This window comes from Miniopterus schreibersii (assembly GCF_964146895.1).
Source record: "Miniopterus schreibersii genome assembly, chromosome: 20".
NCBI classification, from domain to species: Eukaryota; Metazoa; Chordata; class Mammalia; order Chiroptera; family Miniopteridae; genus Miniopterus; species Miniopterus schreibersii.
Window position 1 is genome coordinate 12,326,431 of NC_138122.1, and position 12,866 is coordinate 12,339,296.

Here is a 12,866-nt window from a genome sequence, read left to right on the forward strand (position 1 = left end):
TATGCAAATATTTTCTCTCAGTCTGTGGCTTATCTTTTCATTCTCTTGACAGTGTCTTTCACAGAGCAGAAAATTGTAATGAAATTCAGCTTACCAAGTCTTCCTTTCATGGATTATGCCTTTGGTGTATCTAAAACCTTATCGCCAAACCCAAGATTACCTAGATTTTCTCCTATGTTGTCTTCTAGGAGTTCTATAGTTTTGTATTTTGTATTTGGGTCTGTGATTCATTTTGAAAGAATTTTTATGAAGGGTGTAGGGTCTGTGTGCAGATTCATTTTTTTGCATGTAGATGTCTAGTTGTTGCAGCACCATTTGTTGAAAAAGACGATCTTTTCTCCATTGTATTACCTTTGCTCCTTTGTCAAAGATCAATTGGCCACATTTATATGGGTCTACTTCTGAGCTTCTCTTCTGTCCCATTGACCTATTTGTCTTTTCTTTCACCAATACGACATTGTCTGATTGCTGTAGCTTTATAGTAAGTCCTAGAGTCAGGTGGCATCAGTCTTCCAACTTTATTTTCTTTTTTCGTATTGTGTTGCCTATTTTAAGTTGGCTCTTTTTTTTATAATTTTCATTTCCCTGGTAATAGTTTCTATCTGTTCACTCATCAAGACAGTTCTTTTGTAATTAATTTAATGCATTTCCTTTCTTTTTTTCTTTTTTTCTTTTTTTACATATTTAAATAGCTGCTTTAAAGTCTTTGTCTGATATGTTCAACATCTGTGCAGTTCTGGGTCAATTTCTATTAACTACTTTTTTCCCCCTTGACTCTGTGTCATAATATATTTCTGCTTCTCTGCATGTCTAATAATACTTTGTTTGTGTGCTGGACAGTGTAAATAAAATGTGTTAGAGACTCTGATTCTATTATTTTGCTTTGGAGAGTGTTCACTTTTGTTCTTGCAGGCAGTTCAGTTACTTGTGTAGGTTTGGCCTGGTGCTCTGTTAGGGCAGGGCTGTGGAGAGCCTGGGTCATTCCCAGGCTCCTCTAATGTGGTGGGACCAACTTCCAGACTCGTAGGGCCTGGTTTCCAGCTTCGTCACAGTAGGTCTGGAGTGGGCCCTGCCCGAAGGTGTAATCCTCATTCCTGAAGCCAGGCCATGTGGCATCTCAGTGAGTATTAGGTTGTCACGTAGTCTTTGCACTCAGGCCCGGCCGGACATGAGTTCACCGTTGGTCTCGTGTCTGTTCTGTTTAACCCTGTAGCAGCCACTGTCTGGTAGACCGGGTGTGGTGCCCTGAGCAGGCACAGCCCAGCCTCACACAGAAGCCATGGAACACACACGGCACTGAGTCCCTGCACCAGCTCCCTCTGTGCCACTGCCATGCCCTCGGGTTCAGCTGCTCTCGCTGCCCCACACCCTGACCCCTGACCCCTGCCTCCTCGGCTCCCATAGCGCTGGGTGCCACCTGGACTCGTGGCGGGGACATTTCCCTGGGCAGAGAGCTGCTGGGGCATTTGGGAGTTTTATCCATCAGCTGCCCTTCCCTCCTGCTGTCCAGCGCCGGGCCACGGTTGCTTAGCATATTTTGTCCACTTTGATGGTTGTTTACAGCAAGAGGACTGGCCTGGTACCAGTTACTCCATCAGAGCCACTTTCCTATTCTTGCCTCATGAATGATAGGATTGTTTATTTGTTGAACAGATATTCATAATTCTTTACTGTGAATTGTGCCCTTTATCATTATTAAGTATGGTATATAGTCTGACTCAATGCTTTTGGCTTTGAATTCAGTCTTTCCTAAGATTGGACCCCTATTTCTCTTGTCTGCAGTTTCCTGGTATATCTTTGCCAATCGCTCTTTTGTCGTCTCTCTTCTACATACCACAGATTTGGATTTAACTTTGGGTTCTAATCATGAATCTGTTTTTATTCCTTTACGGAGAAACACAAGGGCAAATACTAGGAAACAGGTACCTAATGTCTGTGGTTCGGGGGGGGGGGGGCAGGGAAGAGGAAATAATGTTTTGTCATTGTTTATAGTGTGGTATCAGATAATCTCAAATATGAGGTTGACTATTGTATCTTTTCCCCAAATGACAAAAGATGAGAAAATCAGTGAACTTAACATCCTGTCTCTCTCGCTACCCTCCCATATTCCTGTTAGTTACATAACCGGTTCTATAGTCATAATCCCCATATTGTTTTAGACCTAATCCTACAGGTAAGTAGATTCCATGTTCCCTGCCAGGCCATTTGCTGTAGTTCTCCAATTCTCTCTTAGGAGACTGGGGTTAATCTCCTAGTCCTTCAAGAAGAGCTTATGGGAGCATATTCTTTGAGTTCTTACATGTTCAAAATTGCTTGTCTATTGTTTTTATACTTGAGCGGCAGTTTGGCTGGATATAAAATTCTTGGGCCATGCCTCCCTTCACAGCCTTTGCAGGCATCACTCTGCTGTCTGCTGGCACAGACATGGCTGTGGGACATTCTGAGGACAGCCTAAACCCTGCTCTCATAAACCAACTCGCTCTGCTTGCCTGACTACCAAAGGGACTTCTTTAGCCATTACGTCCAATGATTTTGCTGGACATATCTTAACACTGACTATTCTATAACCTTTCTTTGGACTTGGATTACAAGACTTCAATTTCTAGAAATTAAAATTGATTTTCTAAATCAGTGAATGCTACAGCATCTCTGCCTGTCTTCCATGTCTGTTTTTTGTCCAGTCCATTGTAGCTCTTTGTTTACCTTTCATTGTGCTCACTTGGTGCCATTCCTGCTTTCACTGTCTTGTTACCAGTCTCCAAGTCTCCATCTGCTGTTTCCAGTTCCCCTTCATTTCTCTGAGTTTTCCTTCCACCTCTTCCTGTGCTCCACCAATTCAAGTTGCCTCCTCTGTTTTGCTGCTTTGGGTTTTATAGATGTAACTGCTTCATGAAGTTTTGTTTGTTAATTTATGGCTAAAATGCTTGTTGACAATTTCCATTTGCTTCCGAGGAATGTTGCCATTTGTTTTTCCACATTTCTTTCCTTCTTTTTCATGTGTTATCTTTGTAGAAATGGGTGATTCTCAACTGAGGTGGCGGTGGCCCCATTGGGAGGTGAATTAGGAGGAAAAGTGGTGCTGGTGAGGGACAGCAAGGTGACTTCTGGGTGGTGAGAGCTCGTGACGCACAGGGCTAGGCCGAACACAGCAGCAGTGGAAGGAAGTGGCCATTTGGGTTGTCACAATGATGGCAAGGTGCCTGTCAGTTAGCTTGTGGGGAAAGAGATACCAGATGCCCTGCAGTGCACTACACAGTCCTGTGTGACCAAGAGCAGCGTGACCAGGGGCAGCTCTGGTTGCAGGAGGCACCTGTCAGGGAGGGGTCATCACCTAGCGCTGAGCCGTATGGGGCGCTCAGCCCCAGAGAGGTGTCAGCCCTGCACACGAACGGGATGTGCCTGTGCAACTCCATGATTTGTGCCAACATCTGCCTTCGGGGACCCAGGCCGGGGACTGAGGCTTTTCCCGTAGCCTTAGTCATGCCCTGCAGCTAATCCTGCAACCTGCATTCAGTGTTGTCTTCCACTCTTCTTACCCACATGCTCTTGGCGGCCTTCAACCCTTCTCGCGTTTTGAGGTTTCCCTTAACCTCAGTTTTCCTGAAGATGGAGCGAGCATTGTTGTGCTCCTGGTGCTTTGGGTGGGTGTGAGGTTTCTCCAGAGGGAGAAATGCTAACTTTATGTTGCTGTCAAGCTGGAAATGTTGCCGCTCACCTAGATGCTGGGGCGCAGTGTATTTCTGGTCAGGGGCCCCAGGATCCAGCGCACTGAGGTTTTCTGAGGGCCTGGTGGGAGGGATTCAGAGCAGCCCTTTAATTCCCAGCAGCCCTCATGCGGGGGTTCTGTGCACGGGTGCAGCTCAGTGGGGCTGCAGGGGCTCTCTGCGGGAAGGGCCTGAAGTCCTCCATCATAATCCGGGTTTGGCTAAGGGCAGGGGCAGGCCTGCTCCCGGCTCCCAGGAGGAAGGGGTAAGTGTGTGGGAGTGTGCACTGTCATAGCAGCCCGCTTTTCCGTCCTGTTCCAGCTGCTGGAAGGGGGTGTTCGTGGGTGGGCGCCTCTGTGACACGTTTAAGAGCCACCTAACAGCTCTCACTGCCACTCTTAATCTTGTAGGTGTGCAGAACTCATGAACTCACCAATCCTGGGATCTCAGATGTCAAGATCCGGCCCGACCGAAAGATCTTGGCCACCGCGGGCTGGGACCATCGCGTGCGCGTGTTTCACTGGCGGACGATGAAGCCGCTGGCTGTGCTGGCCTTCCACAGCGCTACCGTGCACTGCGTGGCCTTCGCTGCGGACGGCCTGCTGGCCGCGGGGTCCAAGGATCATCGCATTAGCGTCTGGTCACTCTACACACGCTCGTGACTTGCCCACCCCCTGTTCTGGACCCACAGAGGACAGAGAGGTGGCGCCCATGCTTAGGCCAGACCCAGGCACGTGGAAACCATGCCTCAGGACCCCCGAGGACAGCACGTCGCCGGTTCTCCTCCTTCAGTTACGAGAAGGGCTTAGTCCGTGGAGCCCTCGCTTTTTGCACGAGGCTTGTTTCCTTTTGTGAAGAACAGCATCTGTACGGCAGTGACTCTGCAGTTTGCAGTAACTGGGCCAGACGTCTGGGCGTGTGTGGCCCGGGTGAGAAGCCAGACTGGGGGTGCTTTACAGTAAACTCAAAGTTGCAAACCTGCAGGCTCGATGTATGAATTCTCCCAGGCAAACCCTCCTGTTTCCCCTCAGGGTCAGAGCCGAGTCATCCTTAGACCCTCCACTGGGCTGAGTGGCCAGCCCCCACCCAACAGGGGACACGAGTGTGGCTCCTCACCCCAAGGACAGCCAGGAGTCCTGACACAGTGCTGAGGCCAGGGTGGAAGGAAGTGACTGACTCCTAAGGCAGCGAGGCAGCAGGAGTGCTGAGGGCAGCCAAGGCAGCGGGGCAGAGAAGCCATGGTTTGGGTCCAGGCAGACAGCGTTAGTGGGAGGAAGGGCCGCCCCAAAGGAATGAGACCAAGCACGGCAGAGGGCCATGTCTAGGGCGACTGGGACAGAAAGCACAGCAGCACGTATGAGACAGGCCAGGCCCCTGGCAACCCAGGCACAGTCACAGCCGGCACCGCACTCCCAGGGCAGTTGGGAATTAGCAGCCAAACCAGGCAGTGCACCCGGTCTCCTCCCAGGCGTGGCCAAGCCCCATCACCAGGGCGTCTTCTCTCTCTTTTTTTTTTAAACTTAACAATACTTTATTTGAAATGCAGAATTTAAAAATCAGCTAATGTATCTGGTTTAAATGTTGTGAAATGTTGTGAGCATTATGAACATTTGTGGAAATATATGCAATATTTACAAGAATGGCATATATATATTAATCTAATACTAAACCGCTGGCAGAGTATAAAGGTGCAGCTACAGCCAAACCTGTGACTGGGTAGAGAGATAATGTGCTGCAGCTGGTGGTGAGGGCATCTTCTCTTAAAGCTGGATCATTGATAGGGAAGAAATAGGGTCCTTAACATTGGGATGGGGCCCTGGCTGGTTTGCTTGGTGGTTAGAGCATCGGCCCGTGGACTGAAGGGCCCCAAATTTGATTCCAGCCAAGGGCATGTACCTCGGTTGCAGGCTTGATCCCCAGCCCTGGTCGGGGTCAGGGCGCCTGTGGGAGGCAACCAGTCGATGTGTCTCTGTCATATCGATGTTTCTTTCTCTCCCTTCTACTCTCTCTGAAAAGCAATGGAAAAACATCCAGATTTAAAAAAAAAAAATTGGGATGGGGGCTGTGGGCAGATCCTGGCAAAGTCCGGGCCCTCAACCCCTTTGCTCCTCTGGCTTCTTTGCCAGAAAAGCCCCTCTGGGCCCTGCTTGAGGAGATCAGCTCCCCCTTTACAAGGACCTAGAATGGCCTCCCCATAGGCAGGGGCCTGTGGGACACTCAGGATCCTCAGCCCCACCCTGCTTTGCTTATAACTAGACTCAGGTCCCAGCAGGCCCCCAAGGGTGAGGTACAAAGTGTGACCCGTGAGGAGGTGGCTATGCTCCAAAAGAGCTGCACGGTCCTCCCAGCATATGCAGGCAGAAATCTGGAGAACACGTGTGGGATCCAGGTGGCAGGAATATGAGCTGCATCAGGCCAAATCCATTGAAACAGGTCCACAGCAGAGGGTCTGGACTCGCTGCCGCAGCTCGAGGAATTAGCAGGGCCTCCAAGGTCTTGTTGGTAGTTTGAAACATGGACCACAAGGCAGGTACACTAAGTAGGAGCCGCCCAGGGTACCGCAGAGGGGGGATCTGAGAACTTGCGGAGATTAGGGTGTTCTAGGCAACTTACCACGTGCGACCTGCTCACCCACCTCAGAGGGTCCAGAGGACACCCGTCCCCACGACTGTGAGGAATACGTCTATGAGGGGCCTGGCAGCCTTGAAGAGCGCTGCAGTCGCTTTTCTCCACAGGTCAGAAACTACAGTGCAGCTGCTGCCACAGAGCAGGGATCTGTAAATGCAGTGGGTCCCTAGGGTGGCAGGGCCTACTAGTGGCACTGAATTGCTAAACACAGGGTGGGTATGGTTGTCATCGTGGCTGGTGGGGTCACAGCCCCAGTCAGAAGTCTGACTCATAGAGGCGCTGGCACGGGCTGGTGATCGTGGGCCCTGGAAATGGAATTGAGGGCCAGCCTGCTAAGCTCTGACTTGGTCTGAATGCACGGAGGTGTTGTGGATCTAGGAAACGAACATCTGACCTGGGCCACCAAACGGAGGCCTGGCGCCTCAATCACAGGCCCAGCCCCCTTGAGGAAAGACGCCAGTACAGTGCCGACAGTAGGTACTGCCGATCGTCCCGGCCTCCCCCAGGGGCCTACGGCCACTCCCCAGGAACTGAGCACTATCCCCGGAAGGCAGCCCTGATCCTGAGTTCATGGGTCTCCCATGCGGGCCCGTTGGACAGAGGTGCAGCCAGGTGTCCTCCAGCACCTGAGGGAGGGACCACATGGACCCCTGAATGTCCTGTAGCCGTGTCGCTGGGATGTTGGGGGATGCATCCAGAGGGATTTGCACATCAGGAATGTCAGTCAGGAGTAGCTGGGCTGCAGCAGTCTGAACCTCAGGGTGCGCTGTGCTCTGGGTGTTCCTCATAGGGAGCTGCCAGGTCAGAGATGACGGAGGGTGGCCTCGCCACGCCGCAGCCTGGCCCCGGCTCCCACAGGAGGCCACGCGCTGGGCAGCAGCCTTAGTCTGTGAGGCCACCTCAGAACACACGTCATCTGCCTCGTCTCTGCAGGAGGCACCACCACTCACACGGCCAAAGGCAGCAGGGTGCCAGGTGGTGGATGGTCATTTCAGAAGGTGAACCTCTGCTGGTCCTGCCCATGGCCAGCCTCATGAGTCTCGTACACACCTCCCTGACCTCCAGAGTGGTGACTGTCCTTTGGCAGAATCACTGTATTTACAGGAATAGCCAAGAAGGTGTGTTACAGTCAAAGAGACAGGACGCCACAGGTCAGCACGAGCTGCTTCCAGATGCTGAGGGCAGCTGTGCATGTTGACCGCCAGCATTCTACGCCCAGAGGTGGCAAAGAGGGGGTGCTGGCGATGCAGACCCCATGTCCGTACCTGGCCTTCACCTTCATGTCGAAGGCACAAGCAGAAGACTGCAGAGCATCGTGGGCAGCTGACTCGAGCTGGTAAGCAGTGTCCCGGGGACATCTTGTGGCCGAATCTCGGTGTATGGGGACCAAGTCAGGCTGTGACAGCCCCCTTGGGCTCTCTGCCTGATGTGGCCTCCATGCATAGCGGGGCCTCGTACTGGGTCTGGGTGGATAAGGTAGCAGGTTCCTCAGCCTCCGAGGCTTAATGGATGGCTGAGAATGTTGTTTACTCAGCTGAGCCGCTTAGAACAGCAGTGACACCAACTGTACTAGAAATACTGGTGTCCGAAGCAGTGAGGCCTCCAGGTCGTCCTCTGGGTTCCTCCTCTGTACCCACTGTGGGACCCACAGCTTTGCACAGCATGGCATCTACATCAACTGGACCTGGGGCATCCGCAAAGCCAAACAAACCTCGCACACCATGAGCAGTGGGCCCTGTTCCAGACACCCAGACTGGGGAAGGTGCTTCATGTTTGCAAAGCTTCAGATTATCCTTGTCATGTCCCCAGGCTGAGTCCTTCCTCAAACCTGACCTAGTGCCTGGAGCTGGCTGAACTTCGGGACCCAGGTGTGCAGGGGCCCTGCCATCTGCCAGCAGCTGTGTGACCCTGTGGCGGAAGGGCTTTAGCCGGTTGCCCTAAACACCCAGGGTGGGCTGCAGAGTGGGACAGGTGCTGTCCCTGAGTCTCTCACACATGGGACAGGTGCTCTGCCAGGAGGAGCCTCAGAGCAGCTCCAAGTTTGCTCCTCGCCAGGAGGCCGAGGGTGCTCTCTGTTAGTCCCTTTGACATTAACTTGGGGCTCTCTTCGTTCTGGAGATGGCTTCTTTATTTCCTTTACACGAATGTTCACAGCAGCTTTATTCAAAACTAGAAACAACCAAAATGTCTATTGGCAGGTGAATGGAGATGCAGACTGTGGTCCGTGCATACTATGGAGCTCTGCCGGCCGCCAAGAGGCTCCTGGCCAGACCCTGTGGGTCGGGGGTGGGCAGTCCGCTGAGGCCACCGCAGGCCAGAAAGCTCAGCACAGCCCGGTCTGCCCCAGGCCCTTCGGGGTGCCTGCCTATGCGGGTTACATGAGGCGCCCCGGGGCACCGCCCTGGCAGAAGCTGATGTGGACACGGCCTCACGATACTTTGAGTAGCTCTGTGGGGCTCAGGCGGACGACGGGAGACCTCACACTCCACGGCAAAGTTTTCTCCAGTCCCCATTTTTCCACGATACAAAAGGCCTGCTTTTCCTTGAAGATGTTTCCACAGACCCTGTGTCAGTCAATAAACCTGTCCTCGGCAGCCCAGTTGCCAGCACTGTTCCTCAACGTTAGAAGAGAGAGCAGGGCTCAGGCCAGGCCTCCAGCCTCCACCTCAGGCCGTGTGGGAAGCCCCACTCCTGGTCACATACCCAGAGGCTGGCAGCGCCAATGCATTTGCTGACAGGTGGTGTCTGCCTGTCCCCATGGGTGGCTCGGGGCTGGGCCGAGGGCTGGAAGGCAGTGGCATCCAGCTATGTCTGGCCCACATGCCTTTGCGTCAGATGTTTTCAGCAGGATCCTCCCTGGACCCAGCACACCCAGCCACGTCTGTCTGTGGCATCCAGGTGGCTTGCAAAATCAGCCCCATGATTGTCCCTCTGATTCCAAAGTGCATTTTATGGCTACTTTAGCTCTTAACTGAGCAACCTTCTTTGGGACTTAAATTTAAGCACTATTTCATTCAGGAGTCATTTTAGTTTTACACAGTCCACGGTGGCTACACCGGGGTGATTCTGTGCCATGCACAGTGACACTGCTTCCCCAGTAAGCCACTTCCTGAGAGCAGGCAGGACCTGGAAGAAGGCGCTGCACAGAGGCACCAAGTGGAGGAAACAGCTGGGGCGGAGTCCCACGTTTCCCCGGGACGAGCATGAAGGGGCATGTTGGGCAGGCATCGCTCGGCATGTGTCCTTGGGAGCCCTTGCACCCTTAGCAAGACGGGTCCAACCAACCCATCAGCCGAGAGACCGAGTTCGTTCACCTGTCCCTCGCAGGATCTTCATTAACGTCCTTTACATCATGGGGAGGCTGCTCACAACCAGAACAAACATATACGGGCATAGCGGTAGATGTTTCTCGTATGCGGTTCCAGCTCTGGTCAGTGTGTCCTGCGGTCCCGTCCTTCCTGCAGTGTGGGCGCAGTGTGCACAGTGTGGCCGGGGTCTCTGCTCGGGGTCTTACAGGCTGCGGTCAGGTGTCAGCAGCGTGGGCACCTCTTCCAGCCCTCATGGTTGTTGGCAGAACCCAGAGCCCTGTGTTGTAGTACGGAGGCCCTCGGCTCCTGGAGGCTGCCCAGCCTCTTCATGGCCAGCAGGAGTGGCCGTGGGGTGTTCCACGGGGTGACTTTCATGGCCCAGTGTGGGGTCTGACGTTCTGCCACAAGTCAAAGCATCCCTGGTCGCTGCCTCCAGTGCAGGGCAAGGGGCCCTTCTGATCAACAGGGCAGCCAGGGCTGCAGCGGGTGCCCCCTCCAGGCCGCTTCCTCTGGAAGGCAGGCAGCTGGGCAGGGAGACGCGAAGGCCCGTAGGCCTTGGCCAGCGGCGCAGGCAGGTAAGTGGCCCAACGTGTGCACCTAGCGAGAGTGCAGCAGAGGAACCTGCTGCCGGCCCTCTTCCAGCCCAATGGCCTCCCTACCAGGTGGGTCCCATGGTTATGCCCCCCAGCAGGTGTGCAGCACTTACCAGCATCCCACTGCCAGTCGGGTTCCTCTCAGGCAAGCAGGAGGCTGAAGACGGCAGACCAGGTAGCGACCAGGGACACAGCCCGAGGTCTTCAGCATTCACCGCCTTTTCTTGTGCTTCCCGAGTTTCACAGATGGGATAATATCAGAAAGCCAAGTGCTCTGGAAATGCACAAACCCGCCTGCCCGTGGTGGTGGGTGAGCGGGGAGCTGGATGCTGGGATGCCCCGAGGACGGGCCTCTCGGGGTGCAGCAGCCGGGAGCCCTCGCTGCGCTGGCTCGGCAGGCTGGCTTTGTGCTGACGTGCGGTGCGTGTCTTTACACTCCTGAGTGAGTGTTCAATCAGGTGTTTCCCACCTGTGTCTCTGCCAAGAAGCCACAGAACACCCTCTGCACAAAAGGACTGTTTGCACAAAGAAAAAACATTCCTTCAGGGGGTTCTTTAGAAACGCTTGATATTCAACTAGCTATAACTGCATGGGAAAGCCTGGTCTTAAAGACAAGCTGGCACAGACGAAGACCTTGCATCTGAGTTTACTGTGCACCTGTGCTTCGGTGCAGACAGGCCGCCTCCCCATCCAGCCTGCGCCCCCTCTCCCGCACATCTCCACCTCTGCTCTGGTTTTCATATGTGTTGGGGCCAGCTCAGCCCTGCCTCGACTCTGCTTCCCCAGGCCAGGGAGCAGCGGCACGGCCCTCACTAGCTTGTCCAGGAGGCCCATTAGGAGCCAGGGAGGAAGGAAGCACCTGGCCGGATGGAGCTGAGCAAGATGCAGAGGGTGAGGCGACTGCAGCTGAACAGGGCAGACACACATCTGACCCACCCAGACAGATGCCCACCAAAAGAAGTTCCATAACCATGCTTAGGGAATCCACGCCGAAAAGCATCCGAGTGGAAGATACAACCGCATACCTTACCAGCAGGGCTCAACCGAAAAAATTTAGTAAGTGCTCAGGGCTTGCACCCAACTTGGGCTCTGAGACTCTTGGAACAGATCAAGAAAGTACACCCTGCATGTCGTAACAGCCACACTTGTGCCATGGTGCCCGGGACCTTGGACCCGCAGAGCAAAAAGTACTCACTGTCTGGCCCTTCACAGGGAAAGTGTGTTGGCCCTGCCTTAAAGGGTAGCTGCTTCCCGGGCACAGGTAGATGTGGGGAATCACTGCTGCCACAAAGCCAGGATGTGTTCAGAGGTGCCAGAAGCAGCACTGAGGGTCAAGGGGCCTCCCACACAGGCCTGGGACACATGAGGCATCAGGATGACAGTCACTGTGGTCAGTTCCAACAGGTGAGACTCTAATAATCCAAGAATTCTCACTGACACATAAGAAAAGTTACCAAAAAGCATACCAGGGAAGTATTGTAATAAGGCCAAGTGTGCCTGGAGACTGCTATGGTCTGAATGTTTGTGTCCCTGCAATCCATCCCAGGTAATGGTATTAAGAGGTGGGGACTTGAGGAGATGCTTAGGTCATGAGGGTGGAGCCCTCAAGAATGGGATTAGTGCCCTTATAAAAGAAATTCCAGAGCAATTCCTTACTCTTCCCACCATCTGGGGACACAGCCATCTATGAGCTAGAAAGCAGGCCCTCACCCAACACTGAATCAGCCTTGAACTGGGACTTCCAGCCTCCAGAACCGCGAGAAGTGAATCTCTGTTGTTTATAAGCCACCAATCTGGTATTTTCTTATAGCAGCCTGAACAGACTGAGACAAGATGCTTACATTTTTTATTGGTTAATTTATTTTTTAATTTTATTTTTTATTGAGGTAACGTTGATTTATAACATTATATAAGTTTCAGGTGTGCAGCATTATAATCGACATCTGAATGTACTACATCATGCCCCCCACCAAAGCCTAGTTTCCATCTGTCACCATACAATTGAGCCCCTTCACCCATTGCACTCTCCTTGTCTTTTAAAGATGTGGAATGGTAAGTAATCCAGTCGTTCACTCCCACCCTGTTGTAGTTACCTATTGCTGCATTAATAACGAGCCCAAACTTAGCCTCTGCACACACAGAGCCCATGGGTCAGGAAATCTGGAGGGTCCCCGAGAGGGTGGGGCCCAGGGAGTACCATCGATGCAGCCACTCTGTGTGGCTTCTCAGCATTGCGATCGCAGGGGAGCCAGGCTTCTTATGTGGGGCTCCAAGAGCTCATCCATGGAGCCCGGTGGGAGCCCAGAGCCTTCTTTGCCTGGCGCTGTATCAGAGAGGGGACACAGACCCCTCTCATGATGGAGAAAGGTCAAGGTGTTTGCAGCCTGTACAAATGAGGCTCATCCTGTGTCTCTTTGCATCACAAGAAAGGGCGAGCACAGACATCTGAGACTCCAGGACTGGGGGGAAGGAGCGAGGGGCAGGGACTGTGCACCCGGTCTTCCTGCCATTAGCAGGTGGGAGTGTCTGGCTGCTCACCCCTCCAGCCATGCACATGACAACCCCCCCTCAGCGCTGCTGGATGTGATAAAATGCTCACAGGGAAGGTGGCTCATCCCCACACACCAGGGTCA

At 53.2% G+C, this 12,866-nt stretch overlaps 1 protein-coding gene across 5 annotated transcripts in view; it reads left to right on the top strand.

Annotated features, from left to right (window-relative positions):
• The window catches only part of GNB1L (G protein subunit beta 1 like), a 55,973-nt gene extending 50,634 nt beyond the window's left edge, over positions 1 to 5,339 (top strand). For all 5 annotated transcript variants that reach the window (XM_081123600.1, XM_081123598.1, XM_081123597.1 and 2 more), the window contains one exon: positions 4,115 to 5,339. In XM_081123600.1, coding sequence (XP_080979726.1) covers positions 4,115 to 4,366 — 252 coding nt within the window. In that variant the 3' untranslated portion in view covers positions 4,367 to 5,339. The remainder of the gene's footprint in view (positions 1 to 4,114) is intronic.
• Positions 5,340 to 12,866: the final 7,527 nt, after the last annotated feature.